This window comes from Anser cygnoides, chromosome 6 (assembly GCF_040182565.1).
Source record: "Anser cygnoides isolate HZ-2024a breed goose chromosome 6, Taihu_goose_T2T_genome, whole genome shotgun sequence".
Lineage (NCBI taxonomy): Eukaryota > Metazoa > Chordata > Aves > Anseriformes > Anatidae > Anser > Anser cygnoides.
In genome coordinates, this window is record NC_089878.1 from 27,107,067 (window position 1) to 27,134,373 (window position 27,307).

Genomic DNA, 27,307 nt, shown 5'->3' on the forward strand with positions numbered 1-27,307 from the left:
AACAAGGACAGCACGCATCGTAGGAACACCTCACCCTCTCCAGGCACATCCCGGTCTCCTCTACTGGTCGGCTGTTCTGTCACTGGGGGTTACGGCGGAGCTGGCAGGAAGCCCCAACAGCAGCACTCCCTGCAAACCTCTGAAGTCCCTTGTCAGTGCTAGCTGGCATGAATAACTGCTTTGCAGGGGCAGCCATCTGCTACCAGGACGGGAGGAGGGTGAGGGGCTTGCTAAGGAGATCTGACCTCCTTCGGATCACAACCAGCGAAGCCAACATCCAAAAGGGACTCGTTCCCACAGGCACTCATCAAGAGCAGTGCAGGATGCTCTGCTGCAGGCTGGGGAGCTGCTGGCTCATGGCCAGAAGGGTGCAGAAGTGGGGAGAAAACCTGGTGGCAGTCCCTGGTGGCAGGAGTTACCCACAGAGAGGCTTTAGCACCAGCCTGGTAAGGTAATTCAGAGAGGGAAAGAACAGAGCAGCTAACAAAGCTAGGCAGGAGGAATACAAAAATTAGTTTGGCTGCACCAGGTCCACACAGATTTCTAAAAACAAAACAAGTCCAATCTGGATAGATCCTGACTAAGAGACAGTGCCTGGAGGTAGCAGCACAAGACACCAACCTTGGGGCAAATTCAGATATTGTCCTGGCAGGTCATGAAGGCAGCAGGGTAAGACCAAACACCTGCAGCACCAGCCTTTCTCACAAGCACAAACAAGACCTTCTCCAGCTCCCTAAATACTGCCTTTATCATGTCCTGCTGGCCTCCGGCTCCTCAGCAAGATGGGAAAACAACCCCACAACCACTGCATCCTCTGGGGAGGAAGGGTCTGGAATGACTGTCAGATGCTCACTCAGCAATTGACGAAAATGCCATCAGGAAGTTGCCATCTCCAGTTGCCGACGTAGCAGCACCGTCTGCGTGTGCTGTGCAGCCACGTCACTCAGATGGTGCTGGCGTCTGCAACGCTTCGTGACGCAGACGGGACCAAATCTTCCTTCTCGCCTGTACCCACGGCATTCCCAGGCACCAGAGAAGTGATTAACAAAAACACTGCGGCAGCACCGATTTAAGTAGCAAGGTCAGTTTCTGTGCGTGCACCCACACTATCTTGCTCTCCCATCAGCATATTACATAACCGCAGGAACCACAGCTCTCACGGTCTGTGGAGCAGATAAAATCTGTTTATCTGTACGTCTCTGAACACAACACTCCTAAGTGATGCTTCAGCAGTCCCTTGCATCAGTTGCACCTGTAGACCCCATCAGGATGGAGGCTCTGCTGTACAGAAACACTGCCACTGTCCCAGCAGCTGGAAGAGATGAGACTGAACAGGTCGGGAGGAGGAGCAGGCAGGTCTGTAGCGGGGCTGCCCATAAAACAAGCCTTCCAACACTGGAAAAAGCTTTGGAAGGCACCAGTCAAGGCTGTCACCAGGTTATCAGTGCGCTCTCTCGCTACTGCCTCTGCTGTTTAATTGCCTTCATTCCCTTACACTGTGGTGAAAAGCAGCATACAGAGAACAATTCCAGTTATAATTTCAGGGCAGTGCGGTTTCAGACTACCCCTCAGAATTGAATTATCAAACAGGGCTTCCCGGCCCAATGCACAGCCTTTGCAGTGCCCTCTGGCTATCTTCCAGAGAGTACCCTCTCCAGACAACAGGCTGATGAACATCCTGAGAAAGCAGGGAGTTGAGATCCTGCCAAACAACTAATTGAGCTTCTGACCCAAAACAAAAAAAAAAAGGCAGCAAAAGGGGTGTCAACGCCAGAAATTTCGACAAGCCGCATAAAAATAAAAACCGCGTTTGTACTTGCAAGCCTAATCTGAAAGAGGAAGTCATTAGCAGTCAGTTGTAGTTGGATTTGCTCCTACAGGGTTCAGAAATCAAAAAACACAATTCATTAGCCATTGTGCGTTGGCCAATATGGCATTTTGACTATGCTCCTTCCAATCATCAACCCTAGGCTCCAACAAGGCCATTCACATCACAGCAGCTTGCATACTCTGCTGACCAAATGAAAACAGACCAACGTGCCCAAACCCCCTCCTCTCAGGCTGGGGGCATCGCCTCCGTGTCATCCTCCCTCCTAGTCTGGGGTGGCAGCTGCCACAACCTCCGCTTATTGCATCCCCCGTTCGTAAGGCTCCTCATATTCTCTAACAATCCCAGACCCTTCTGTATCACTCTTGAGACAGACCTGAAATAAAAAAAAAAAAAAATAAGAAAAATCACTTCTCAGACCATCAGCCTGGCTTGCAAGAGCACTTCTCCAAAGAGCTGTGCTGAGCAGCCAGTGGCCGGTAATGGCTTACATCTGCTCGAGCAGAAAACACACACACAGCTCTTGGTGCAGCCAGGCACTTAGATACCACGCTCAGCAGTAGGGTTTAGGAACCTGCAGACAAACAAAATAGGAACAGGACCCAAGAGAGATGGACACAGAAGAAATAAAAACAGGAAGCTTAAAACGTTGGATTTGTCTTTGAAGAGGAAGCAACACTTTGTCACCGTTCTAGATTCCTTATGGAAATGAACTTACAAAACAAGTAACAAGAGCAGCAGGTTTCCATGGCACAGAACAAATGAGCAGCTCAAACAAGGCGGTAGACAAAAAGCTTGAATCTTTTAAGGGATGGAGAATGCGAAGACCAGAAAGGGAAAACACGCTGCTGGAAAGAATTAAAGATTCAGATTAGCAGACTGACAGGGCAGTCTCTCTTCTGAATTTAAGGTTTGATTTTCCCCTCCAGAGCACAGCAGAAAGCCCCTTTGTGACCCACAGGGCAATCTTTGGAGCCTTCTGCTCCATACGCTCCCCCTGAAACGTGCCAGGAATGCAAACAGAAAAATCCCTGTGCTGTGGAGACCCAGCACCAGCAGGCATCCAATAAAAATGACTATGCCCATTAGTCAATTAGAGAGACCAAGAATCTATAGAAATGAGATCGAAAAGAAGTCTTTTCCCAAAATTAAAACCCATGAGATTAATTCTCACTAAAAGCAAGAGTGAGCTAAAGAACAGAAAGAACCCCAAGACAAAAAGGTGACAGGTATCATCAAACAAAACCAATTAAGGAAAAAAATTATACAGTGTAAGCTCCAGCCCTGTAGAAAGTCAGTAATAATGAATGTTACTTTCCATGGAAATATAAATTAGTAAGAGGCACTCAGCAGCACACGTACCTGCACAGAAATAAGGAGCACACCTGGCAAAGGAGCTACCAAAGGAACTTCTAGAAATGCAAAACACTTCAACTCTCTTTATAAAGATGACGCCTTCCTCTTCAGACACGTCCCAGCCATCTCTAACCCTCCTCATCTAGGTGCAGAGGGACACTCTCCTAACCTGGGCACAAGAGCACCAACAGTGTACCTTTGAATTCATCCTAAAGAAAACCACATGAAGGCAGGTTCTGGATGTCCCACCTCCAGGCTCGAGGAAGCTGCAGCGTATCGTACCGTTCCTCTGCCACCTCTTTTATGACTTCTTGCCGCATGATGGGCCTGGAGAGCACGTAGAGGATTTTTGAAATGAAGTAGTAACTGCAGGAAAACCGAGGTAACTTCCTGTCAACTCTTAGCTCATTCACTCCTCATTAAAGACTGAAAAATTACAACATTGAAGATTCACAGTTAATCACTGCCTCGAGGCAAAACACGAATCGTGGCACACACACGGGTAGGCTGACACCGCAACAGGAACCCGGACTTGTATGTCCAGGCACCAGAGTGGATTTCAGCTAAATGCTCTGTATTTCTGAGTTAGTGCAATACCCCACACTGAACAGGTTTATTATGTTAGGAACCAAGAGCTTACCTACGGGAAGGTTTTTGAGGATGGAGCAGCACTTCCTGCACAGTCACTCTGACTGTGAAGTAAAATTGCTTTAAGGTGATTCGGCATCAACTGCACAGCGGTTACAAAAGAGATGGGAGGAGGAAGGCATTGGAAATCCGTGCTGCAAATGCACAGTTTGTCCATATAAATCCCACCCACACAAGGATCACATTGTCAGTACAACTACGCTTGCAAACCATTCCTTATGGATACCTGGCCTACTCTCCCCGGCCTGGCTGCGAACGGACTCCTCCTTGCTGGCACGAAGCATCCCTTGCCATCCACCACTGCCCTTCACCTTCAGGGCAGCTGAAGTAAAAGGCAGAAATCCAAACACTGCAGACATACTCAGAAGGGGCTACCTCAGTGCAAGCATGCTCCTTTCTTCTTTATTTTTCTCTCCCCATTAGATCTGGTCAATTTTATTTGCAATTTCAAAGCTTTTCATCAGCTTTAAAATTCAACTACGAGAAGGAAGATGAGTAGACTTACTCCCAAATAACTCCTATTTCTGATCAGCTTTATGGGAGCGAAGGTAGAAACTAAAGAGCAAAAAGACACTTAATGCCATCTGTACCAGCAGCCTTGTTTCTGAAATTTCTCTCTCCTGTTCCAAGGCATTAAATAAATTAATTTATGATTGTGTATGGATAAAGCCTTACTGTATCAAAGCATTAGGAAGTGAAAAATTTGGGAAGAAAGATTTTATCTAAAAGGCATACAAACACAGAAACTGGGGGCACCCCAGAAGAGATGACTACTTACTAGGTTTAGCTCTCTTCTGAGCCAGCAGATGTTTAGATACGTAGCCTCGAAGGGGCCGCTTTACCAGCCAGATTTGGGTGGGATGCTGAGGGAAACAGCTCACCCCTATGCTAAGTGCCACAGCATTGCAACACTTAAAAATAGCTTTTGGGGAAAGGGACTACGGGAATGACACACAGGACACCAAAACAGGAAAAGTGGGATTAAAACCAACCAAAAATTAGCCAGACATTTTAGCCATATGGCTCTTCCTCTTCCTAGCAGTCTGATGTGCTAAAGCCAAGCACACGCGCTATGACAGCAGATGGGAATCACACAGCTTTGTTTATGTTTGGGACCTACAGCAAAGGGAACCATGCAAGCTTGAGCAGGGAATATTTACCCAGAGCCAAAGAAACGGGTGCTTTTTTTGAAAATACCAGTCTACACAACTGGGTAGGAATTATGCTAAAAATCAAACACGCTCACAAGGAGCGCCACCCACATGCACTGCGTGCCTGGTCTGCAATTCCACAGGGCAGCAAGCAGACACTTTACTCAGGTATTTGATTTCTGGTAAGCAACCATGCTAGAAGAACCAGGAGTCCCAGACATGGCTCTCCTCTTTTTGAGAAAACACCAGTGTCCCTCTGGTTCAGGGCTGCCCCATCAATAGTCTCACACATTCCCCGCTTCTGCCTACCACAGGATTTTACAGTAAGAGCAATTATGCTCTGGACAGAAAGAGCTAATTTCAACCTCTTCTGCTACCTCCCCAAAGCTGCACCTGACCATAACGCATCTTATAACCCTGCCAAACACTTTCCTCTCTTCAACACAGCCATTTTACTTTCCTTCCTCTTCCACACGCTATTTACACTCTTCCAGATAACTTTAGTCCTTGGCCACCCCGTGGCCCCTATTGCAAAACCTTCTGAAGAAGAGCAGAGGATAACTTTATACCGATTACTCTTCAAAACCAGATCTCAGAGAATCACAAGACAGGACTGGGTCTTTGTCTGCTTTAGAGACGAGCAACAAAAACTGCCTTTCATTCAAGCATTAAGCTCATCTCATTCTGCTCCCACACACATCACTTTGTGCCTTTTACTCACCACCATAAGGATTTGCCAGCAAGAGTTTCTGTTTTTACATAAAACTTTTACCTGAGTACATCTACGCTCAACCCCACTTCTCATATGGCTCAGAAGACGGGGGTTCAGCAAGAGGAGGGACTCTGCAGGATGCAGAGGCTCCGGACCACACGTACGGGATCAGCCTGCCCACGCAGCACACACCAGGTCCGTCGCACCCCAACTCACATTGCATTGCAGCTGGATGTGGAGATCACACAGCAGGACAGCACACCTTCTCTTTGCAGGCATCTTAAGTTTTCGGCTCCCTTACGAATCCCTTCCATTTTCAGAACTTCTATCAGCCTGCTACTAAACAGAATTCAATAAATAATCCTGTCCCCATCTTGCTTACACGCCTACCCAACAGCATCTGAACGTGCTAAATGAGCAGTGCCCATTTGTGCTGCTGTAGCATTTTTCCTTTCGAAGTTATCCAAACTCTTTATAAACATTGACTAATGAATCAGGCAATATTTATCCAACTGCTTGGAAAACAGATACACCTTTTTCTGTTTTAAATGGCACGAATTAATAGCAAGGACTCAATGGCAGAGCCAGGAACAGAAGCTGGGACAGCCAGCTCTTGTAAGAGGGTGTCTTCCTGAGCAAGAGTCCCAGAGCACTTGCGCACAAGACCGATCCATCTCTCTGGGACAGTCTGAATCAGATTTATCAATGTGCACTACTGCTCTAGCCATGCTACCAGCCAGCCCAAACTCAGCTAGGGAGTAAGCACCAGGTATTACAGGGAAAAAAATAAATAAATGCAAGGTAGCAGAAAGCTCTGTTTAAACCCACAGCCACAAAAAGCAGCTACCAGGCAGCAGACTGTATCTTACCAGACATTAACAACTCAATATTCTGTCATCTCACACCTCCCTTCATTCAACATCAAACATCTCAGCAAGGAATTTCTAATTAAAACATGGAAAGGCGAGAATAAAACACATTTTTGTCACATCGTTTGTAGGTCTTTTATTCATAATTGAAATAACTTCATGTTTAATTACGTACAGAGCCACATAGGCTATCTCTGCACACAGGAGCAAAAAGTGACCGCTCCAATGCTGCGAGCAGCCCCCACCTGCCTGTGTGAACCGATTCAAAGTGCCTATGCACGAGGCCCTTAGCTGCAAAATCACACACACAGGCATCCCCATGTGCACTGTGCTCCCCACAGCCCAGCTCCTGCAAGGCACTTCACCGGGGTAAGCCTCCCTGTGCTGGAAGAGAGGTACCCGGCATGTCCTGGTCCTCTATCACATAAGCCCCGGTGCTCCGGGGACCTCCGTGATCCTGCTGCAGAGCCACAAAGCGAGTGGCAGCCTCCTGAGACCACCCAACCTGGAACTGAAAGCTCCAGCCTAACCTCTGTCTCAGACCACAGACCCAACCAAAGCTGAGGACGGGGAGCGTGGCTCCCACCCGAGCAGCAGCTCAGGCAGGCAGCCGCAGACCTGCCCGCCCCGCTCTGCTGCACGCGGTGCACAACGCACTGCTGGGACGTGGCAATTAATAACCATTTCCATCAGCGGAGCAACGTGTTCTCTTTCTCCTGAATACGAAGGGAGGAAGGGGAATTATAAGAAATAGAACAAAAAACACCAAACCCACAGCCAATAAAGAGAAGAAAAAGACTGCTGTCACCGCCACAGGGAAGCGGAGACACAAACCACAACTCTGCGTGGATGCCAACCTCGCCAGTGCTTAGATCTGAAGGCAAAGAAGTGCGCTACAGCGGGGTGTGAAGCGCAAAGCCAAAATTCCCTGCTAAATATCGCTGCCAAACAAGCCATTCCTTGTCAATATTTGTAAAACAAATTGAGCCTGGGCTGTAAATATCCCGGCATCTGCGTGCAGTTTGCTTCTGCACGAAGACTTGCAGATAAGCCTCGCAGCACGCTTGTGCTGGGCAAATGGCTTGGGCAGCTCTGGCAGGACTCAGCTGCTCTGGGTCCCTCCAACCGGCCCTTCGTGACGAGTGGCAGACAGCGCTCCTGCATCCTCTCTCGTTATTGTTGGGGTGATGCAGGCAGCGGTTTGCAGCCACCTGTATTAAAAGAAGCCGTAATCAAAGGAAAATAAGGAAAAAAAAGTTTAAAAGTCACTAAAAAGCTAAGAGACTGATTTCAGAATGCTCTAGAGGTCTAACAAGCAAATCAACCAAAAAACTTGGTTCAGGCTCAAGACATTTGTTTTTTTTGTGTGTGTGTGTGTATATCAAGACCTCCTCTGCTACCTGCCAGTCTTCCAGCTCCCCTCGTCCACGGGACGAGCTCAAGGACTGTCAGGACAACTCTCTGCTGGCAGCAGAGATAGAAGAAAAATCTCGAGTTTTATTTTAAAAATTTTCATTTTTAAAAAACTCAAGTTTTATTTTACATCAAAAACACCGCACTTCCCTCCCCATCAAAACCATTTACAAGTTCAGGAGTAGAGACTGAACCATTGAATTAAGTGCCAATACCTGCATGGATTTCAAATGCAAATCCTAAATGCTGAATCCTTCCTTTCCCGTCCCAGAACTAAAATAAATCCTGGAGATTTATTGCAAGATATTTGGCTATTGCTGAGTTGCATTACAGCAGCATCTTGAAGAGCCAAACGGCCTCCTCGTTCCAGGAGCTGCACACACACACCGCTTGCACGCACACACACAGAGCAAGCAGCGAGTCCCACAACACAAAGGCAGCCTAAAACAAAGGGGAAATAAGGGACACAAAGGTAAGGTGACCACTCTGCTGTCACAAACAGAGCTGATTAGAGACTAAGGCCAAGAATCCGGCCCACTACTCTATTCACTAGCCTTCATTACTAACAACCAAAAGCTGCTCATCAGTGCTTTCATTAAAAAAGGAGACCGGCTTTCAGAGATGCACCACATCCCCCCGCAACTTTCCCCTCTTCAGGGTCAACACAATTTATTTGCTGGCTCTTCAGCAGGTGGGAACTGGGACAGGCTTCACCGACCTCCAAGGGCAGCCCTGCTTCCTGCCAGCTGACGACTCGGAGCGCTCCCCGCCACTTGGGCAGAGCTGCAAACGTCTGTGCACCTGGACCAGCCCGGCAGGACGCACACAGACGGCAGGAGCGCAGGAGCCCGCGGCAGGGAGAGCGGAGCCGTGGCAGGGGGGACCATGAAAGGTTAACCGCCAACAAAAGCGCACTCACTCTGAGTTACCAATGATTTATTCTGGGCCACTGCTGGATGGACAGAGATTGGTTTCTAGAACACGATTTTCAGAGATGACAGATCTGTGCACAGCGCGCGATTTGTTCGCGCCGCGGAGACCCACCCAAACGCACAGGTAGCCAGCAACCTGCTCCTCTGCAGAGCACGAAAGAGAATTTGCCACCTGCAGGCAAAGCCCTCAAGCTGCAGAGGCAGAGAGGCACTGAGACACACTAACTAAAACCACAGGCAACGTGTTACGGGGCAGAACCACGTGGAAGGCTTTCAGACCTGCGCCCCAGAAAGCGCACATCTATTCATTTCATTCCGCCCCACATAGGCAACCACTTACAAAAACAAGTTTCCCCGCCTTCACGTTAAACGTTGTCATGGCCCTACAAGCACAGAGGAAGTTCTTTAAGAGAAAACACATTTTAGTGAGAAACAGAAATGGGTGGACACTTCAAAAACCAAGCAGCCCTACAGCACACGCAACGTTTGCCGTCAGAGCAGAACTGCACTGCCCTCCAGCTGAGGCGTAACGTGGGATTATTCCTCGCCCTGCCTGTGGGAAAGCTGGAGCAGTCAGAGTTTCCACGCTACGTGCCCCCCATGAAAGGCGATGCTGCAGAAGGGGTCCCCAGCCTCAGGCTGAAAGCACGCTGTCACAGAAGAAGTGACAACAGCCATAGGGGAAAACCGATCCCCCGCCAACGGCCCGAAGGAAGGCAGAGGACGGCAAGATGTGGGCTCCCTGCGGTTGTGAACAAACTGCACAGAGCGATGTGGGTTCGGTTACAGGCAAAAAGCTTCAGAGCTAGCGAAAATGCTAAGTCAGCAACAAAAGCCAGAAGGGGAGGGCGGGGGGAAAAAAAAAAAAAAAAAAGAAAAACAGCGTGTCACATACCCACAGTCTATCCAGCTTATAGTACCTCGTCCTTTCACCTCCTGGGCCACGCTGGACAGTAACCTGAGCGAGCTTTCCGCAGCAGCAGCTGGAGGAAAAAAAAATAAATCACCAACAGCATTGTTACTGCACATAGAAAACCACAGCGGTGCATTCCTTTGTTCTGAAGCACTGCAATAACATCATCCCTAATTTGAAGAAACCAGTAAGAAGGGGATCAGTAAAATCTTCTGTAAACTAGAAGGAATGCTGGCTACAGCTGAACTCGGGTGGCTCCTTTCCTCCAAACCCCCCCTCAAAGAGCTCACTGGAGCTCAGACCTCCATGCGCTCCCTGACCTACATTTGTGGAGCTGTGTCCTCTCCCGCAAACCAGCTTCCATCCCCACACTGTCTTTTTCCTGTGGCTGGGCATTAACTGGTTTCTACCACTAATTAGAGCACCTCATTAAGGACCTTCATCAGCTGTAAGGGCAAGTCATTCAGTGTGCCTGCCTGCCTCAATTCCGTCCCTGAAATACACATCTAACAACATGCTGCTGTTCTCACAATAACCCTTGGAGAACTCGAACCAACAGTCGTGAGGAGCTCAAAACTATGAGCAGAAAGCACCCAGAGAAGACCCTTCCAAAAAAATGGCTGCATAATAAACAGTCAACTGAGATTTTTATAGTGTCCTGACATGTGATGATTTTGCAAACCATTTGCATTCCAAAACACTCCCATAAATGGTATTAAAAATAAACAGAGAGGAAAAATGGGACAAGAGCTCAGGAAAGAAAGATACAGATTCAAACAAGCATCAGTTCCCCCAAAAGTCTAATAAGAAACTGTTTCCTGCCTCAATAAAACAGAAAAAAAATCCTGGAACTACTTTACCTGCTGCTGCTCCACAACCAGTTCACCTAATTGAATTTAGGAACGGCTATATTGGGGCAGATCAAATGTCTACGTAGACCAATAACACGTCGCCAACAGTGGAGAAAATGAAGACCCATGGTTTGAGCAGATGAGGAGAGCCAGCAAGCAGTAATAGTTCCCCTCAAATAATTTCTAAGCCTCCACAATTTTTATCTCAACAATCTCCTGAGCCAGAAAGGGCTTTTTTGTATTCAACAGCCTTTGCTTGGGCCCGATGCCATCAGAGCCTTCAGCCCACTCACGTTAGCTCTCAGGAAACTCTCCTACCCCCAGTGCTGGTAACACTCAGCCGCCACCTCTCTCCAGCACAGGGATGTAGACAGGCGTGGCAATGCTTCCTGGGTACTTACAGCAGAACAGATTGAAGAACTCCATTAAAGAAAGAATGCAAATTAAACAGACCCGTCCCACAAGACTCACTAGCTGTGCAGCCCTGGCAGGACATCCAGCTGGCAGGAATAACTAAACGCCCCCTGTACACGAGGACATCTCCTGAAACCACCGAATTTTCTGCATGGGATAGGGATACTCATCGAGTTATACTCAGCTGAGAAGCAAAGCCTTTGTTTCAGCAATATAATCGGTTGTTGGCCAATTTCTCATCACAGCTAGGGGATGTATACCTGGGACTAGAATTGCACCTCTATTCTCATCTTTTTTTTCTTCCCTTGCCTTTTTTCTTTACTGGGTGACAGTTACGCAAGAACTTTCTAATTGTGCAAGGATCGCTGTGTGAGGAAGAAACATTAATGCCACAGCCAGCTCTGCAGGCAGTGCTTTAGATTGCTAAAACCAACCAATTAAATAATAAAAACAGAAAAAAAAAATCTCTACAACATACTTTTAGAACAATGCCCAAAGGACAACATTTATATGATGAGTATCAGAGCCAAAGTGTTCTGGTTGGGCTACTAAAAATGAAAGCAACCACTACTTAAAGTATTAAGCGTAAAAAGAAAAGTTTCCCTTTAAAAAGCTGAGTAATACAGATGTCTCTTTTTTTTTTAATCTAAAGTGTTCCATTCAAAATCAAAAAGCACTAGAAACTCTTTTCTGATTCACTTTAAACCTGTTACTGCAAAACCATTTGCTCGTTCAAGCACTCAAAGTTTCCCATTATAACAAAGCGCAAATATTTTTGTAACAGAAATTTTCATATATGTCATTTTAACTATCTTAGAATAAGCCTGTCTTTACAAAATAAAGTTAATTCTGCGCATTTTTGTCTGCAAAGTTCTCTGATATTGGGGGGTAGGCTTGGGTCACCCCATACTGCTCTGATTTGATAAATTCAGAGCAATTCTACCAATGTCGTTGCCTCTGAGATAAAACCTCTGCAACAGGTAAGGAAGAGAGTACCCAACACACCAGAGTACCCAACCCACCAAGCAAAACGTTATCTTGCACCACTTGTCCTGCAGGAAAGTAAAGGAAGCAACACCACCAAAATAACAATGCATCTGAACAGTACTAAAGAAAATGAATTTAGTAATGCCTTTTTTTTTTCCCTGCCAGCCAATGATTTCCATGGCCACAACAGCATTCTGCAGTTGCATACGGAGCTTAAGGTTGCTTCTCCATTTTACGTGGTGCCACAAAAAAAGAAAGCACCAAAACAAACAAGGTGACAAATGAGAAAAGGTACAGAAGGAGCAGATCACAGCAAAAGGAAGAGCAAACAGACACATACAAGCAAGAGTGAACAACTGTGAGAGCCTGAGTGAGAGCGAAGACAGCAAAGAAATTTAAGGGGACAGGTGGCATGACGTTAAAATGAGCCATTTTTCTCCCTCTTACACAAGCAGCTCATTTTTTATTTTTATATTTTGTTCATTAGAGTTGAAAGACAACTGTGGGACATCCAAAGCTGTCAAAAGCAAGGACGGATTGATTTCAGTACTGTAACTATCATTAAGCCTTTCAGTGTCACGAGGAAATCAAAGCTTACAAACTGCTGCGATAAACACACCAGAAAGCTCTGACTGATGGCTTTTACAAGCAGCCATTTTGGAGACAAAACCAGAAGGTACATTTTTGCCAATGTGACAGGGCAATTAGGAGACCAAATTAAGAAGCCTCTTCTACCTTGAAACATCAGGAGTCTCTGCACTAGAGCAAAGGACACAGGTCCTCATGTGCACACAGATGGTTGCAAACACTTGGTGGGCTGAAAGAGCTGTGGCGTTCAGAAGAACGAGAGAACTTACCAGATTTGGAATACAGAGCTAGTACGTTATTTCGTGTCCTGAGAAGCTTCTTAAAATCCTTGTGGTCACTTATTTTTTCGATGAGTGGAGACACCTTCAATGAATACCCAAATGGCGGCAGGAATGCCTACAGAAAAACAACACGAGGAACATTAGTAACAGCTTCCACACTGAGAAACAAAGCACAAACTGCTTTTGAAATTGCCTTGACCTGTATCACAATCTTGAGATGTGCTGCCTTAAATAAACTGCTATATTGATTTGATCAGCAAAACAAACAAACAAAAAAAAGCCATACACGTGATTTACTGAAACTGGACCAACACCACCCCTGGCAAGCATTCTGATGTGGAAAGATGAGGTAAACACAACGTCAATAAATGTGTTTTCGGTTAAGAAGTCATCCCCTTTACAAGTTTGTTCCTTAGTCAGATAATCAAATGAAAATTCCTATGTAAATTTAATATACTGTAACAAGAGAAGCAGCAAAATACCACTTCGAAAGCCCTCTTGTTCCTAGATCTCCGAATACTTTGAAAACCCAGCCAAGTACTTTCATACTCCACAGAAGGCAGAGAGAGCCACGAAGACAAATAACGAACCTAGGCTGACACAGAGCAGACAAATTCTGTTTTTGTTTCCTTTGTCAGTAACTGTGTCCGCATACAGCGCTAACAGCCACCACTAAAAACCCTCTCTCGTCTCAGTTCTGCATCTATGCAAAGAAATCATTTCTTTTGTTGCATCCTTTGGTCTATTTAAATCGCGACTGCTCCAGAGCAGAATTTGTCTTTTAGCCTGCCATAAAGTAAAACTAGCAAAATACGACCGTAACCTCGGCTGGGGCCTCCGTTGCTCATTTGTACTGCAATAATCTTCAATAATAATAATAATCTTATCCATCAGGCTACGCTGCCTCCCTTCTGCACAGTAATGAATTCATACTAATGGAATGATTATGGGAAGCTTAGCTGGAGAAATTATCTAGTTTACATTCACCTTACAGTAAAACCTTAACACTTAATTGCTTGGCTAAAAGCTTTAGTTCATTTGCCTAACACACACAAGAGGTTCAACGTTTCCTTAATTACGGGACTAATTCTGATCATGTCTCATTCCAACCGGGCTGTAAAATTTGCGTCCAGGGTAGATGGGGAGAAGAGCGAGCCTCTTCCCCTTGCATCCCGTGTACTACAGACGGCCGCATGCAAAAACAAGGCACTAAGCCAACCCAAGCCAGAGGATGCAGCCCCAGGCTTTACATTTCATTACAAATTCAGTTATTTGCAAACACCACGTCACTGAGGCACAGAAACAAAATCTGCACCTACGAGCCACGTTTTGCCAGCGCCAGAAGTTTTTTTCACATGCGGAAAGGGTGAGGAGGCGCAAGGGACCAGCGAGCTAGAAGGGCTGTCACCCTCGGGGCGGGCTTGGGAATTGGAAGTCACCAGAAGATGAACCTACAATGTAAAATACAAAAGCGCGAGAGGCGGAAGAGGCTTAGGGTGAACAAGTCGCCCCACTGCACAGGCGAGAGTCCCACAGATCCGACGGGCTCCCTGCGAGAAGGGAAAAAGCCAGCACGCCGCTACCTTCAGCGCAAACGTCCTCGATGCTTTATTTCAACTGACAGATGCTCATTCTTCTAAATCCAGATGTCCAGAGCTCAACCTTCCTACTTCAGGCTGATGAATGTGAATCATTTGTGTATTTTGTGAGATAAATGCATGGTGCTGTCAATCAGAGCAGACAAATATAGTTGTGCTAAGCGAGGTGAGGCAGCCGTTCACACTCACACTTCAAAATGATCGTAGTCAGGGGCTTTGCAGGAGGGATTAATCTAACGTGGACTTATGAGCAGATCTCTTTAATCCTAAATATTTTTAAACGCTTTCTCTTCACCCCAACTTTTTGCAGTTATCCAAGTATCCTAAAGTTTTATTTCTATCTTGAGTTACAGAAGGCTAAGCCTAACCTTCACCGAAACCAAGGTTGAACACAGATGGAAAAAGTGAAACCGCAGGCTGTTCCCTCGGTTTAGCAAATCACAGTTAAATAAGGATAAGTAGTTATGAGCTCACTGCTGAGAAGAAAGAATTGGAGTACAAAAAAGCTACAAAGGCCACTTTCAACCTGACACCAAATGGTATTATGAACTTTGTGTAAAGCATCCGTACAGCTTTACCGATAGCTTCGAAGCACACGTATTTCATGTCTTTTCCAGATGGAAATGCTGTTTAGCCAATTTCAGAGATTTTTTTTTCTTATAATGGCAGAGCTATAAACCTTTTGAAAAATTGGATTCTGGAAACGGTGACAGCTTTAAGTACTGCTTTGTCTGCGTTGCCACTAACAGAGAACTCGCTGCGCTGGTGGAACTGCGGGCACTTTGAGGGAGAAGCACATTGCATTGCAAATAGCCTCCGTTACTCTGCCCAATCTCTCCCTAGGTATCAATGCACGTTATTCATTTTGCTGCAGTTTAACTACAGCACCCTTCTCTGATGCTCTAGTTTAGAGCAAAACCCACTGTGCATCAGCCCTGCAGAATAAACCATTATCTGCCTTTTAATTAAGATTAATGTTGCAGCCTTTCCTGGGTATAAAAACCAGAGCTGAAGGCATCCAGTTGGGCAGAAATGCCCTGACTGCACATCTAAGGCAGCGGCAGCAATATGGGAGGTTATCAGCTGTGCTGAAAAGTTCACCGCCTTCCGACAAGCATTTGCATCGCGCGGTGTTTGCAAACTGATAAGAATTAAGTAGTTCTATGCTCTCCGGCTTTCTCCTGCTGAAATTAAGAAAAGCCCTCTCCAGGAATAAATAAGAGGCCGGTTTCCCATCAAACCTCCCAAAGAACCTGTGCTGGCAGCTCACAGAGACAAGCAGATATTTTCAGCGGGTGCCAGTCCCGGCCACGGGGCTGATGTGCCCTGCCACGAAGCCGAGGCTGCGACGCTCGTCTCAGCAGCTACACCCTCAGCTGGGCTGCAGCAGCCCAAAATGATGAGGGTGGGGAAACCACCTCATGGAAGCAGCTCTGCACTCCTCGCCGAAAGTCAGCATCACACTTGTGCACAGCCCACAGGCAAAGCGGCAGCGAAGACGAGGCTGATTTGCATGTTCTGCGCCGTACGACTGTAATTGTCAGACATGACTCAGGTAGATTTACTCCAGACGTTCTGCCAGAGTCTGCAGGAGAGCTCATCAGCCAGCCGGAGCGACCACGCTGCTTTTAGTTTCGATCCAGGGCACAAAAGGAGAATAAGCTCCTATTAAAGAAAGAAGAGGTCAAGAAAGGTGACGGTCCCTCCTGGGCAGGAAGGCTCCTCTCGCATGCAGCAGGAAGTGCTACACTCACACATATGGAACTCTATAAATAAGAAGCCAGTGAAACTCTCTTGTCACTTGAGCATCCTAAAAATTTAAAATCTAGTCACAACCACCACTGAGAAGCTAAGGAAGACTCTAAATGCTTCAACTAAGAGCCTCCTCAAGCAGCTGCCTATCCCGGTCCCCATTAAAGCCGAAGACATATTAGGACCAACACATGCAGCATCTGCACCATCCCTCCCCAGGGAGGGTTACGTTGAGAAGAAATTGAGGTAAATACAGAGGAAGGTTTGTTTTATTTCACATTGTGTTCACACAGTGCCTAGCAGAACGGGTCCTCATCCACGGCTGGCTCTGAGCGCCGTCCCCGGTGCAACAGTCACCCGATATCCTTGGATGCAGGATATTTCTCTAAGGCTTTCAGAAAAAGGCATACACGAGGCAGGCTGCAAAATCCAGATCTGGTACCACTTCTTGTCTGCGTATTTTCCCCAGCCCAAGATCTGAATCAGAATACATTTTCACAGTATTTTGTACTGCGTAGGTCACGCAGCACGCACGTGGTCGCGGTGCCTGATCCAAGCTGCATCACGGATGCTCAGTAAGATGCAGGGGAACCAAACCCCTCGAGACAGCCAGTTCGAAACCGCTGAGATACCGCTATTTGAAAACAAGGCACAAAGCCACACGTGCTCTAGCTCCGCCTCTGCTCTTCAAATCAAAGCCTGTATTTAAATATTGAATCTTACCAGCTAGGTGGAAGCAGCCTGAGCAGTCAAAGAGGTGTGATTTCCCTTCTCTTCACCCACTCTCCAGCAGCTCCTTGCAGAGCTGCTGAGCATCCACATGCGTTGAAGAGCAGCGCCGCGCTCCACAGCCCCGCTCCGAGCTGCTACCCGAGACCCATCTGAGCCTTCAGAAACCCAGAGGCAAAGAGAGTTTCAAGCAAATAACTATTTGCTAATTATACTTCCAGGACTGACGCTATGGGAGAATGTGCTCATCCCTCAGGCCATGTTTTCTCAAAATCACCAAGGATCTGAGAAAGTCGGGTTTATTTCTCAAGTTCTTAATCTTCGCCGAGTCTTATTTGAGAATGAAAAATGGGAATATCTTTTAAGCAGCCATAAGAACATATTTTCATATTTTACATTTATTATTCAAATTAAATTGGATAAATGCTTAACTGCTGTTCCCACAGAACCAAGTTCGATTTATGCCTTGCTCCCCACAAAAGCTTCACAATGGCATGGTCTCTTGCTAAGGACAAGCAGCACGCCTGGAGGAGAAGTTTTTATCAACAGCAATGAAAACAGTTTTAAAAACAAGAAAATACAAATCATAGTTAAGTACGAAGTAACTATCAGAGGAGTAGCACTGTATACTGGACAGAAAAACTATTTCCTATTCTCTTATTTCCAGCTCAAATGCATGAAATATATATTTCCCTGGACACAAATTATGCATAAAAACTACAAATAGATACGTGGCTGAAACAGTGCTTCAGTGCCTGAATCCATATGTCAACATTCAACTACACTAACACTTGCATGTATAATTAGGTAGACAATTTGCAGACTGCTTATCAAGAAGAGCTAGGACTGATGTGAACACCGATTCCTGCGCAACTGCTGCTTGGCAGGAGCAGAGTCTTACACTCAAGCACAATTTCAAAAGCCCATTTTCCAGCAACATATTGACTTTGATTTCTGCCTTAGCTTAGTCGCCCACTGATGTCATTCTCATTTTGGGACAACAGCATTCAACCCACCATAAATATGGTCAATGAGTGACCCTGTGCATATGAAACAGATTGTGTCTGACAAGGCAGTTTAGGGGAATTTAGCTGAAGACCAGACCTGCCGCAGAATCCCAAGCAGTAACGGAGATCACAAAATTTAATTTCATAGTTCATTTCTCTGGAGGGGGAAGGAACGTTTCACACTCGAAAAAGATGTCTTGCCTGCTACATTAAAATGTGGTGGGGGAAAAAAAAGATAAGAAACCCCAAGAACAAGACCAGACCTCACCTGTCCTTCCCATCTCAGTTCCCAGAACAAAGCCTGTAGCAGGACAGGCACTTCACCTGAGGGTGGGTTCGGAGGCACATCCCTGTCCTGCAGTGGTGCCGCTCTGTAAACCCACAGACAAGGCAGCGACACAGCAGGTCCTAGGGTGCAGGTAGAGGGCTCGTACTGAACATAACAGCTCCAAGTTATCTCCAGGTGAGAGCAATAGAAGAACAGATGTGTTGCTCCCTTCCCCCCAGTTTGTTCTAGCTTAAAATACACGATGTTCAAATCCAAAGCTCTCATGTTTACAAGAATCACTGTTTGACTGCAGATGTTTTATCTTCCTTTTTCATCATACAAACCGCTCTTGACCTTGTGCAATAATTGCTTGCTTTTCACTCAAGCCCTCCCTCCTCTGCTATTTACATTCAGGGCTGTGCTGCTGTGATCACTGAGCCATTTGTAACAAATGTCTTCCAGGATGGATAGTGATAAGCAGGACAGTCCCCTGATTTCATTCATGATTAATATCTAAAATAGCTGTAAAAACATTTTAATCAAACCAGATGAGGGGAGACGGGGTTCTCTCTTTTACCCAAAGGTACCTCAAGGAAGCCTGCTAAGAATTGATCATTTGAAGGAAGGGCAAGAGATAGGGACACACTTTGCCCTCCGATTTCAGCGGTCACACCTGAAGCCCCTACCATCCCACTGGGACCACACCACAATCTTTTCCTAAGGACAACCACCAGGGTTCCCATACTGCGGCGTGCTGATGGCCACCGGCACAGAGGCCACCAGACATCACCTGCGATGGGTCCGAAAAGCCGCTCAGAGGAACGCTCCAGCCAACACACACTGCCAGAAGACCGAGAACCTCTGCATGAGGTGACTGACAGCGCTCAGGAACCACGTTCTTGCCTGACGCATTCACTTCTGCAGACAGTCCCACTGGACATTTCTGTTCCTTTTCTGTTCATTTCCCCTCGAACTCCATGGAAGAACATATTCTTATTCTGTATGTAATCCAGATCAATTAATTCTCACCTCAAGCCATACAAGGAATAAAAAAAAAAACAAGAGCTGCTGACATTTTACTGTGGTGGGTCATGTCTGGAAGAGACTTCTGCTCACGAAGGAAGGCAAATTAAAATCCTGACACAGTGTCCTCATATTCTTTAAACTTAGACTGAAGAACGCAACAAATAAGGCATTCAACTTAACGTGGTACTTGCTATGTTCACTTTCCAAATATAGAAGATAGCAAAAATACCATGGCGACGTCAAGATTTGACTAGTCTCTACTGTTCATATTGTTCTTAAACACTGGGTTTTAAGGAACATAAGCTACAGGCATAATAGTCTGTATTAAATGTTGTTGCAAAGCTCCACGTAGCCAATTAATTGTATGGTTTATCTCTGGTTTTCAAATGCTTAGTGATGGAAAAACCGTGCAACTATTTGCTAATTAACAACTGACTGTAATAGGGTCAATTACTAATGCTGACAAAGAACTTTCTCCTTATTATGAACACGAAGCTCACTCTCTCCCTTCCAGCCAGGCAATGCTGCAATATATATTAAACAAGCTGTTGATAAAAAAAGTATTTCAGGTGTCACTTCTGAACAAGCACATTTGGATAACTTCAGGAACTAAGGGCACGAGGAAAGCATATGCTATAATCCCCCACTAAAAACTGGATTTTGAAGAAGTTTAAAGAACTATCGCCTAGCACAAGAAGCAGGTAGAAGATGCTATAAAAGGAAGACAAAGCCACTATTTATGGGACTTAACGAAGAGAGGGCAAAAAACGGCACCTGAAAATCCTTAGCACTTCATAAGGCATTCATTATCTTCAAAGCATTGCACAAATATTAACTAATTAATCCTCACATTTTTCTGCCAGGTGAGAGGCGAATAAGCTTAATTTAAACAGCTGGAGCAAAAGAAGAGATCTGCAAGAGACAAAACAAACGCAGCGTCTGAGCAAGCCGACTATCTGTGCAAGCTGTGCACAACCGCGTGCACATGGTGTCCCATCTCCCAAAAAACGAAGAGGTGGAGAGAAGGAGGCTATCTGCAACCACTCAGCAAATATGCTACAGGACTATGGACCCAAGCAGGCAGGACCCATGGCAGACCCAAAGAAAGATTACCTCTTATTTTCGTTCTGCAAGCACACAAGGCTCAGCGCTCTCCATGAATGCTACCTGCTGCTCCCACCTAGCAAAGCGCCAAAATTTAAGACCTGCTTTGCTATCACCATCTCCTGTGATTCACAAGCTCAAAATGGTGGCAGGATCAAAGTAAACCATACCTTACTTCCAGAGCAACCCCAACTCCATCAAGGAATTTAAGGCAATGTTAGGTTCTCATTGTGGTTCCAACCTGCATTGAGTTTTTCCATTCACAGACCTCCAAAAGCAGCTTTGAAGAAAGGTTAGCCTCAGTACCCCCATTTTACTGAAACGGGGGAACTCAAGGAACCATGTCACTGAAAAGCAAAAGAAACGGTCAACAACAGAACAAACACAGCGTTCGTGGCCGAGTGCCAACAGCTCTCAGCAGAAACATCACTGCTGGTGTTCACGCCGTGCCTGCAGCAACGTCCCAGTCCTTCTAAAGGGAATGGGAGTTTCGGCACCGATGCCCACGGATTCAAAATGCCAATCCAAAAGGTACGGAGCTGTGTAACAAAACCAGCCCTGAAAGCCAAGGTTTGCTTTGGGTAGGGCATCTGAGGAGATGGAGCACAGCCCATGCCACAAGTTTTATCAAATCTATATTTAAGGAAGAAGCAGACAAAGCAGGAATAGAGGACAGTAAGTAAGGGATTTACTCTCCGCAATGCCACTGCTCCAAGTGCAGCGAGGCACTTCCCAAAGCAGCACCTGCAGTACAAACAGTAACAGCGAACGAAGAGGCACTCCTCAACTCAAGCCCAAGGGCCACGACATCAAAAAGAGAAGCAGAGCAGCACCCTGCAGCCTGCCTGCAAACCCACCTGAAGCAAAGCCACCACTGAGGCCACCGCAGCCACAGCAGGGCTACCTGCAACACAGAGTGAACCACGTCCAACTCCTCCACCTGCCTGGATGCACAAGTCCATGCCCCTGCTCACCGGGGCACAGCAGCGACGTTACCTGGGACCTGTTCAGATTTCAGGCTCAGGAAGCCTGGCACACTGCCTTAAAAGCTTTCTTTGAAGGCACCGTGCTTGAATGGCACCAGGGCGAGCAGCCTCGTGCTTCCTGAAGGCTGTAACTTGGCCACGTTCTCTTGACTCAGTTTCTCTGCTCTCACACCACCACGCAGAGCACTAACTGATCTTTGCCACGTCGGCCTGAGATAACATTCAGGCGGTGCTTGCACAGCAAACGTATCCCAGATGTGCAATCCTGCTGGAAGCAGCGGCTGGCCTCTGGTAGGGAGAGGACACAGCACCTGACGCTTGGGAGGAATACAAATCCCCCTCGTTGAAGCAAACTCCTTCCCAGCGCCTCCAACAGCATGTTCAGCCCTTCAAGCACAGGATTTAGTCAACCACTCGACATACCGAAATAGGGAAGTATCTCTGAAGTGAGACCACAATTTCCCTATGACTCCCCAAGTCATTTAAGAAAAAAAACCTTCACGGCAGGCGGAGGTGGCCACAAGTCCTTCCTCACGCGCCACAGATTTGCAGCGATGCAGAAGATAACTGAGCATCTTCCCTTGGAAAACCTTGCAGCATTTTGTTCATCCAGCTTTGCAGCTTTACTTCGACAAACGCAGGAAGTCTCGCAGAGATAAGGACTTCAATTCTCGGAAGCTGCCTCAAATTTTGGGTCCTGTTTTAAAAATGACCCCTGTATTTTAGGAGCACCAAGCATGCAGAGCTCTAGCCGCTATCCCAGGTGCACTGCTGGCACTCAACACTTCCAGAAGAAAAAAAAAAATAAATCATATTTGGGTACATAAAGAACTAGCTGTGTCAACCTAAACTGTAAACATCAAGAAGGGCAGGGCTACAAAGAAAGACAATGTTCTCGTTAACCTCTGTCCCACCAAGCAGCCAGCATTACCTGCACTTTAACTTTGCACACCGAGAACATCCTGATTTAAGCAGCCTCACTGCCTTTGCAAACATTGACTCAAGAAAAAATTAAAAGCAGGTTTTGCAATGTCACAGCTGTAGGCTAGTTTTTTTTTAATCCTGGCGTAGAGCGAGTTACATATTTCAAGATGAAAAATCACACCTTCAAGTGCAAGATAATGCAAATTGGAAGAAATAATTTAAACTACTTGTACACAGCAAAGGGGAAAGAATTAGCTGAATCAACAGCTCAATGAAGACATCTGCTCAGCATGCAGCATCACAGAGCAAATAAAATGCTCGGGCAAGTTAAGAAGGGGAAGAGAGAATAATGTGGATAAATTATAATGGCATCATACAATTTCACTGACAATGGCAAGCCTACTCTGCTCGTCTCAAAGGCAACAGGTCCGCAATACAAAAGGTCCAAAGAAGGGTAACTAGAATAGCTAGAAGCAACATATTCACAGGAGGGAAGCCTTATTTTACCTGGAAGAAAAAGATCTCTTCACCTACAAGGAGAACTCACAGCAAAACACTTGCATTAACATAAAATGAATATTACAGTAAATGAAAGTCCTACGGTCTCCGCGGACGCGGAAGGAAACGTTACACATAACTCCCCACGTTTATGTCTCTAAAAGGAGGGAAATTCAGTCCACTTGGTGCACAGCACATGCCCAGCGCAGGCAGCACGCTGCCACAAGGACCGCTGAGCCGAGTACCGGGCGCATCGGGGAGGAGGCACAGGCAGGTGGGGTGGGAAAAGGCACTCCAAGACCTCTCCAGCATTTCAGGAAGAGTTCGCCCTGCCCTCAGTTTCACTTTAACTCAATAAATAAATTAGAGAGGGCTCCGTCCGTGCTGCCAGAGTGGGCTCAGAAGGAGGCAGACGCCGTGCAGCACGCACAGCATTTCTCCAGCCTCCTGCCGAGCCCCAGAGGAAGCGTACCGGGGGCTGCCCGTCCCGCAGCAAGCAGGGGACGATCACCGATGCCGCGCTGGGGTCGTGCCGGCGAGGTGAGCGCTCCCAGGTCGCGCATTTCAGATCTGGCGTGCTAAGAGAATTCCGGTAATTACGCATTAATTATTAACTCTATTTGCCCAGGCAGAAGGACGAGGTGGAGCTCACGCCCCGCAGCCAGCGAGGCAGCACCGCTCGGGCTAAGGGGGGCGACCAGAGGGCGACCAGGAGGCGAGCAGGACAAGTTCAGCGCGGCCGGCAGCCCCCGCGGCCCCGCACCCGGAGCCCCCCTCGCAGCAGCCGGGCTGCGGGAGCCGCACGCTGGGCGGCTGCTGCCCTCGGGCTGCGGGGAGAGGAGGGAAGCGGGGAGAAGGGGAGGGAAGGAGGGCGAGGAGGGGAAGGGGAGGAGGCGAGGCGCAGCAGCGCGATGCACCCCGGCGGCCCCGTCCCGCTCCCAACTTCGCCCAACTCCTCCCGCCGCGGGGCACGGGGACACCCCCGCGTCCGAGCCCCGTGCCGCGCCGCCCCGTCCCGTCCCGTCCCGTCACTCACCGCCATGCCCAGCAGCAGCCCCAGCCCCAGCAGCGGGAGCCGCCCGCGGCGCGCAGCCCCCGCGCCCAGCCCCGCCGCAGCCATCGCCGAGCCCCCGCCGCTGCGGGATGCGGCTGCTGCCACGTCTGGCCGCGCGCGCGCGCGCTCCTGCCGCCCCGCCCCGCCGCCCCCGGGGCATGCTGGGGGTTGTAGGCGCGGCGCCCCGGCGCTGCCCGCTCGGCGCTGAGGGGCTTCTGGAGCTCCTGCGGGGGGGGCGGGTTGTGAGGAGAGGGGGACGAGGGCACAGAAAATAAAGAGAGGGGGGCAAGAGTTAAGTGGAAGAGAGGCGAAGGAAGGAGGACCTGGTTTCTTCCTCCTCAGTTGTGCCCACTTGCGAGTGTTAAATCCTGAAGGAGAGTCCTGCGGTCCTCACGTCTTAAATCCTACGGGAGAACCCTGCGGTCCTCTCACACCTTAAATCCTACAGGAGAGCCCTCCGGTCCTCACATGTCTTAAATCCTAAAGGAGGGCCCTGTGGTCCTCTTGCACCTTAAATCCTAAAGGAGAGCCCTGCAATCCTCACATGTCTTAAATCCTAAAAGGAGAGCCCTGCAGTCCTCACATGTCTTAAATCCTAAGGGAGAGTCCTGCCTTCCTCTCACACCTTAAATCCTGAAGGAGAGTCCTGTGGTCCTCTCACCCCTTTAAACCTAAAGGAGAGCCGTGCGGTCCTCATGTCTTAAATCCTAGAGGAGAGCCCTCCAGTCCTCACGTGTCTTAAATCCTAAAGAAGAGTCCTGCAGTCCTCTCACGCCTTAAATCCTAAGGGAGAGTCCTGCCTTCCTCTCACACCTTAAATCCTGAAGGAGAGTCCTGTGGTCCTCTCACCCCTTTAAACCTAAAGGAAAGCCGTGCAGTCCAACAGTGCCAAACTGCAGGGGAATAAATGCAGGGAGCCTGACCCGGATCGGTAATAAACGCAGCGACTCTGACCTGGATCGGTCTGTGTGACCTCCGTTATAACGGCACTGTCTGGCTGCAGCCAGGCCAACAACTCAGCCCATGCCCCCGGTTCGCCACACGCAGCGTCCCCACTCTGCCTCGCCACGATATCCCGGCTGTCCTCTGGTAATCTGAGCACCAAAGCGGGTCAGAGGTGTTACAACTGGCTTCCCACAACCAGGCGGGATCCTCACCTACAGCCCAGTGGCCGCGTGAAATTCTTCCTTGGCTCAGAAACATCAAAGGGAAATCAAAGGCGTCTTTTTGAGTCTGATCCTTGCGGCTGGCTGTCGCCTGGGCATTACACCAAGAGGCTGGCTTCAAGGGAGCAATTTGTAGATCCATACAGCTGACTGATCACTTCAAGCGGTGATCATGAAAACTGAACACCGTTGACATTAACAAGTCCCCTGGTGGAGATGTAATTTTGCAAAGCAGAAATACACATCGAGAAAGTTATTACTATGAGCGTTTACACTTTTGTGGCATCTTTTGCGGCGGAAACAGTGCATGCTTTCCTCAGTCACAGCTGGCTAACCTTTAGCAAACCATTTCACAGTGCTACACCTCGCTTCCCGTTTGCAGAAGGCCTCGGTTAGCCTGCCTCCAAATGGGGCGGGCAATCCTTAGCTTCACCTAAAAATGCTGGTGAATGTCCGAGCAGGGCAGCGCAGGAACCGTCAGGAGGTTGGGATGAGGAAGGATGCACAGCCAGAGAAAGACTTAGGAGAGGAAAGGAAAGGCAGGAATCTCTTCATCTACAGTGGAAGGACCCAAAACAATAAAATAATCAGCCTACCAGCAAAAGGCTTTGGATTCCCAGTTGAAGCCCATTTCAAACAAGCGATCAAACCTTCCAGGAACAGGCCACCTCTTCCAGACGCTGCTCACCTCCAGATCACTAGCCCCGAGCTGAAAGGCTTCTGCACACAACTACCCTGACTCATCCGGACCTCTAATCTCAGTTGGATATCCAGGTCCTCAAAGACTGTTTGAATCCTCCTGTGACTCCTTTGTGTAGGAAACTGTTATATCTTCTGACGCTTCGCATCACAGTTACCAGTACCAGGCAATGCAAAAGTAACCTCAGTGTGGTGGATTTTCTGAAAGATTATACAAAAAAAAAAAAAAAAAAAAAGTCCAGTTTGGAAAGCCACAATTCTTATATAGAGAAGAAAATAAAGAGGGTATCCTTGTGACAACTACAGCTTCTTTCTTTCATTTCAGCTCGATATTTTGTATTGACATGACAGGCATTGCCTGAACTTAAAAGACAAAATCATTGAGCATTTGTCTCAGGTCAAAATAATATATCAAGTATCAGGTCTGGACTGGGCTTGCCAGTGCCAACTACTTAATCAATCTGGTTGTGCATTACTAATGAACTCGTTACAGTGGTATCCGAGTGGGCCACTATCCAGCACGCCAAGTTTTACCCTGTATCTATTTGGCATTAATATCATATTCCACTTGCTTCTTCATGATTGTAGTATTTGTATAGGGCACCTCAAATAAATGGATGTCAGAGCACCCATTTATTCACCACTGAGAGGCAAGAAAGAATTACTGCCCTTGGATTATAGATCAGAAAACAGTAGCAGAGAGATTATGTGATTTGCCCAGGGCTATAAAACCAGACAGTTTCAGATGAGGTTCGCTTCCAAAGTCTGCATTGGGACTGCTAATCCTTACTTGTCTGTCTATATTCAAATGCCTATTTTACCAAGGATAAAATACAAAACTGGACTGACAGTATGTATGTCTGTAAGGAATTACACCTTCTGTATTTCCTATATGTTGCTCCTTTATTTGACAAGCTTTATTCTTTGTTCTCGTTTTAACCTGAGCAAGTCTCTGGCAGTTTCTCACAAAAGGTAAAATGAGTCACCTCTACCACACAAAAAAATGACAGTAGAGCAGACAGAAAAAGACACAAGCACTTTGCAAGCCAAACTGAATCCAGGGGCAAACCAGCATTCTACACTGGGACCCCAAACCACACAGCACCCAAAATGAAAGGACAATTCCCTCCCTGCCTTAACTGCATCAAGGTCTCCTCCTTCCTTCCAGCACCATCTCTTCCTTTAGTTCAGCGTCAGCCAACTGTTTTTAATCTATGGTCTTATCTCCTATAATTTTTGTGACATCTGTGTCATGGCACTGATTGCATCAGCTGAAAAGAGACATACGAGCTGGTTGCCATCAACAGATTGATGGTATTGAAGCCCTGGGCTCATCATGACCTTTCCTACAGCTCTTCTGTACATGATGAAAAGGAAAAGAGACAGAACTAGCCCTTGTAGGACTTTGCATGGGAGTGGTCTCAGAGAAGAGGCACAGCTGCACAGCGCTTTCCTCTAGCTGAAGGCTGTCAGAGGGGAGAGCCTGAAGGCAGCTTTCCACTCCTGCCTCCTCAGCACCTGGAGCGGGGCTGCAGATGCAGTGTATCCATCAC

The 27,307-nt window shown here is 47.3% G+C and overlaps 1 protein-coding gene across 1 annotated transcript in view; it reads right to left on the bottom strand.

Annotated features, from left to right (window-relative positions):
• PDIA5 (protein disulfide isomerase family A member 5) overlaps positions 1 to 24,026 on the bottom strand; it is a 99,142-nt gene extending 75,116 nt beyond the window's left edge. Inside the window, exons 1-3 of the mRNA XM_048072204.2 lie at positions 23,872 to 24,026; positions 12,932 to 13,058; positions 9,805 to 9,892 (exon numbers count right to left, since the gene is read on the bottom strand). Of these exons, the coding sequence (XP_047928161.2) occupies positions 9,805 to 9,892; positions 12,932 to 13,058; positions 23,872 to 23,955 (299 nt within the window). The 5' untranslated portion in view covers positions 23,956 to 24,026. The remainder of the gene's footprint in view (positions 1 to 9,804; positions 9,893 to 12,931; positions 13,059 to 23,871) is intronic.
• Positions 24,027 to 27,307: the final 3,281 nt, after the last annotated feature.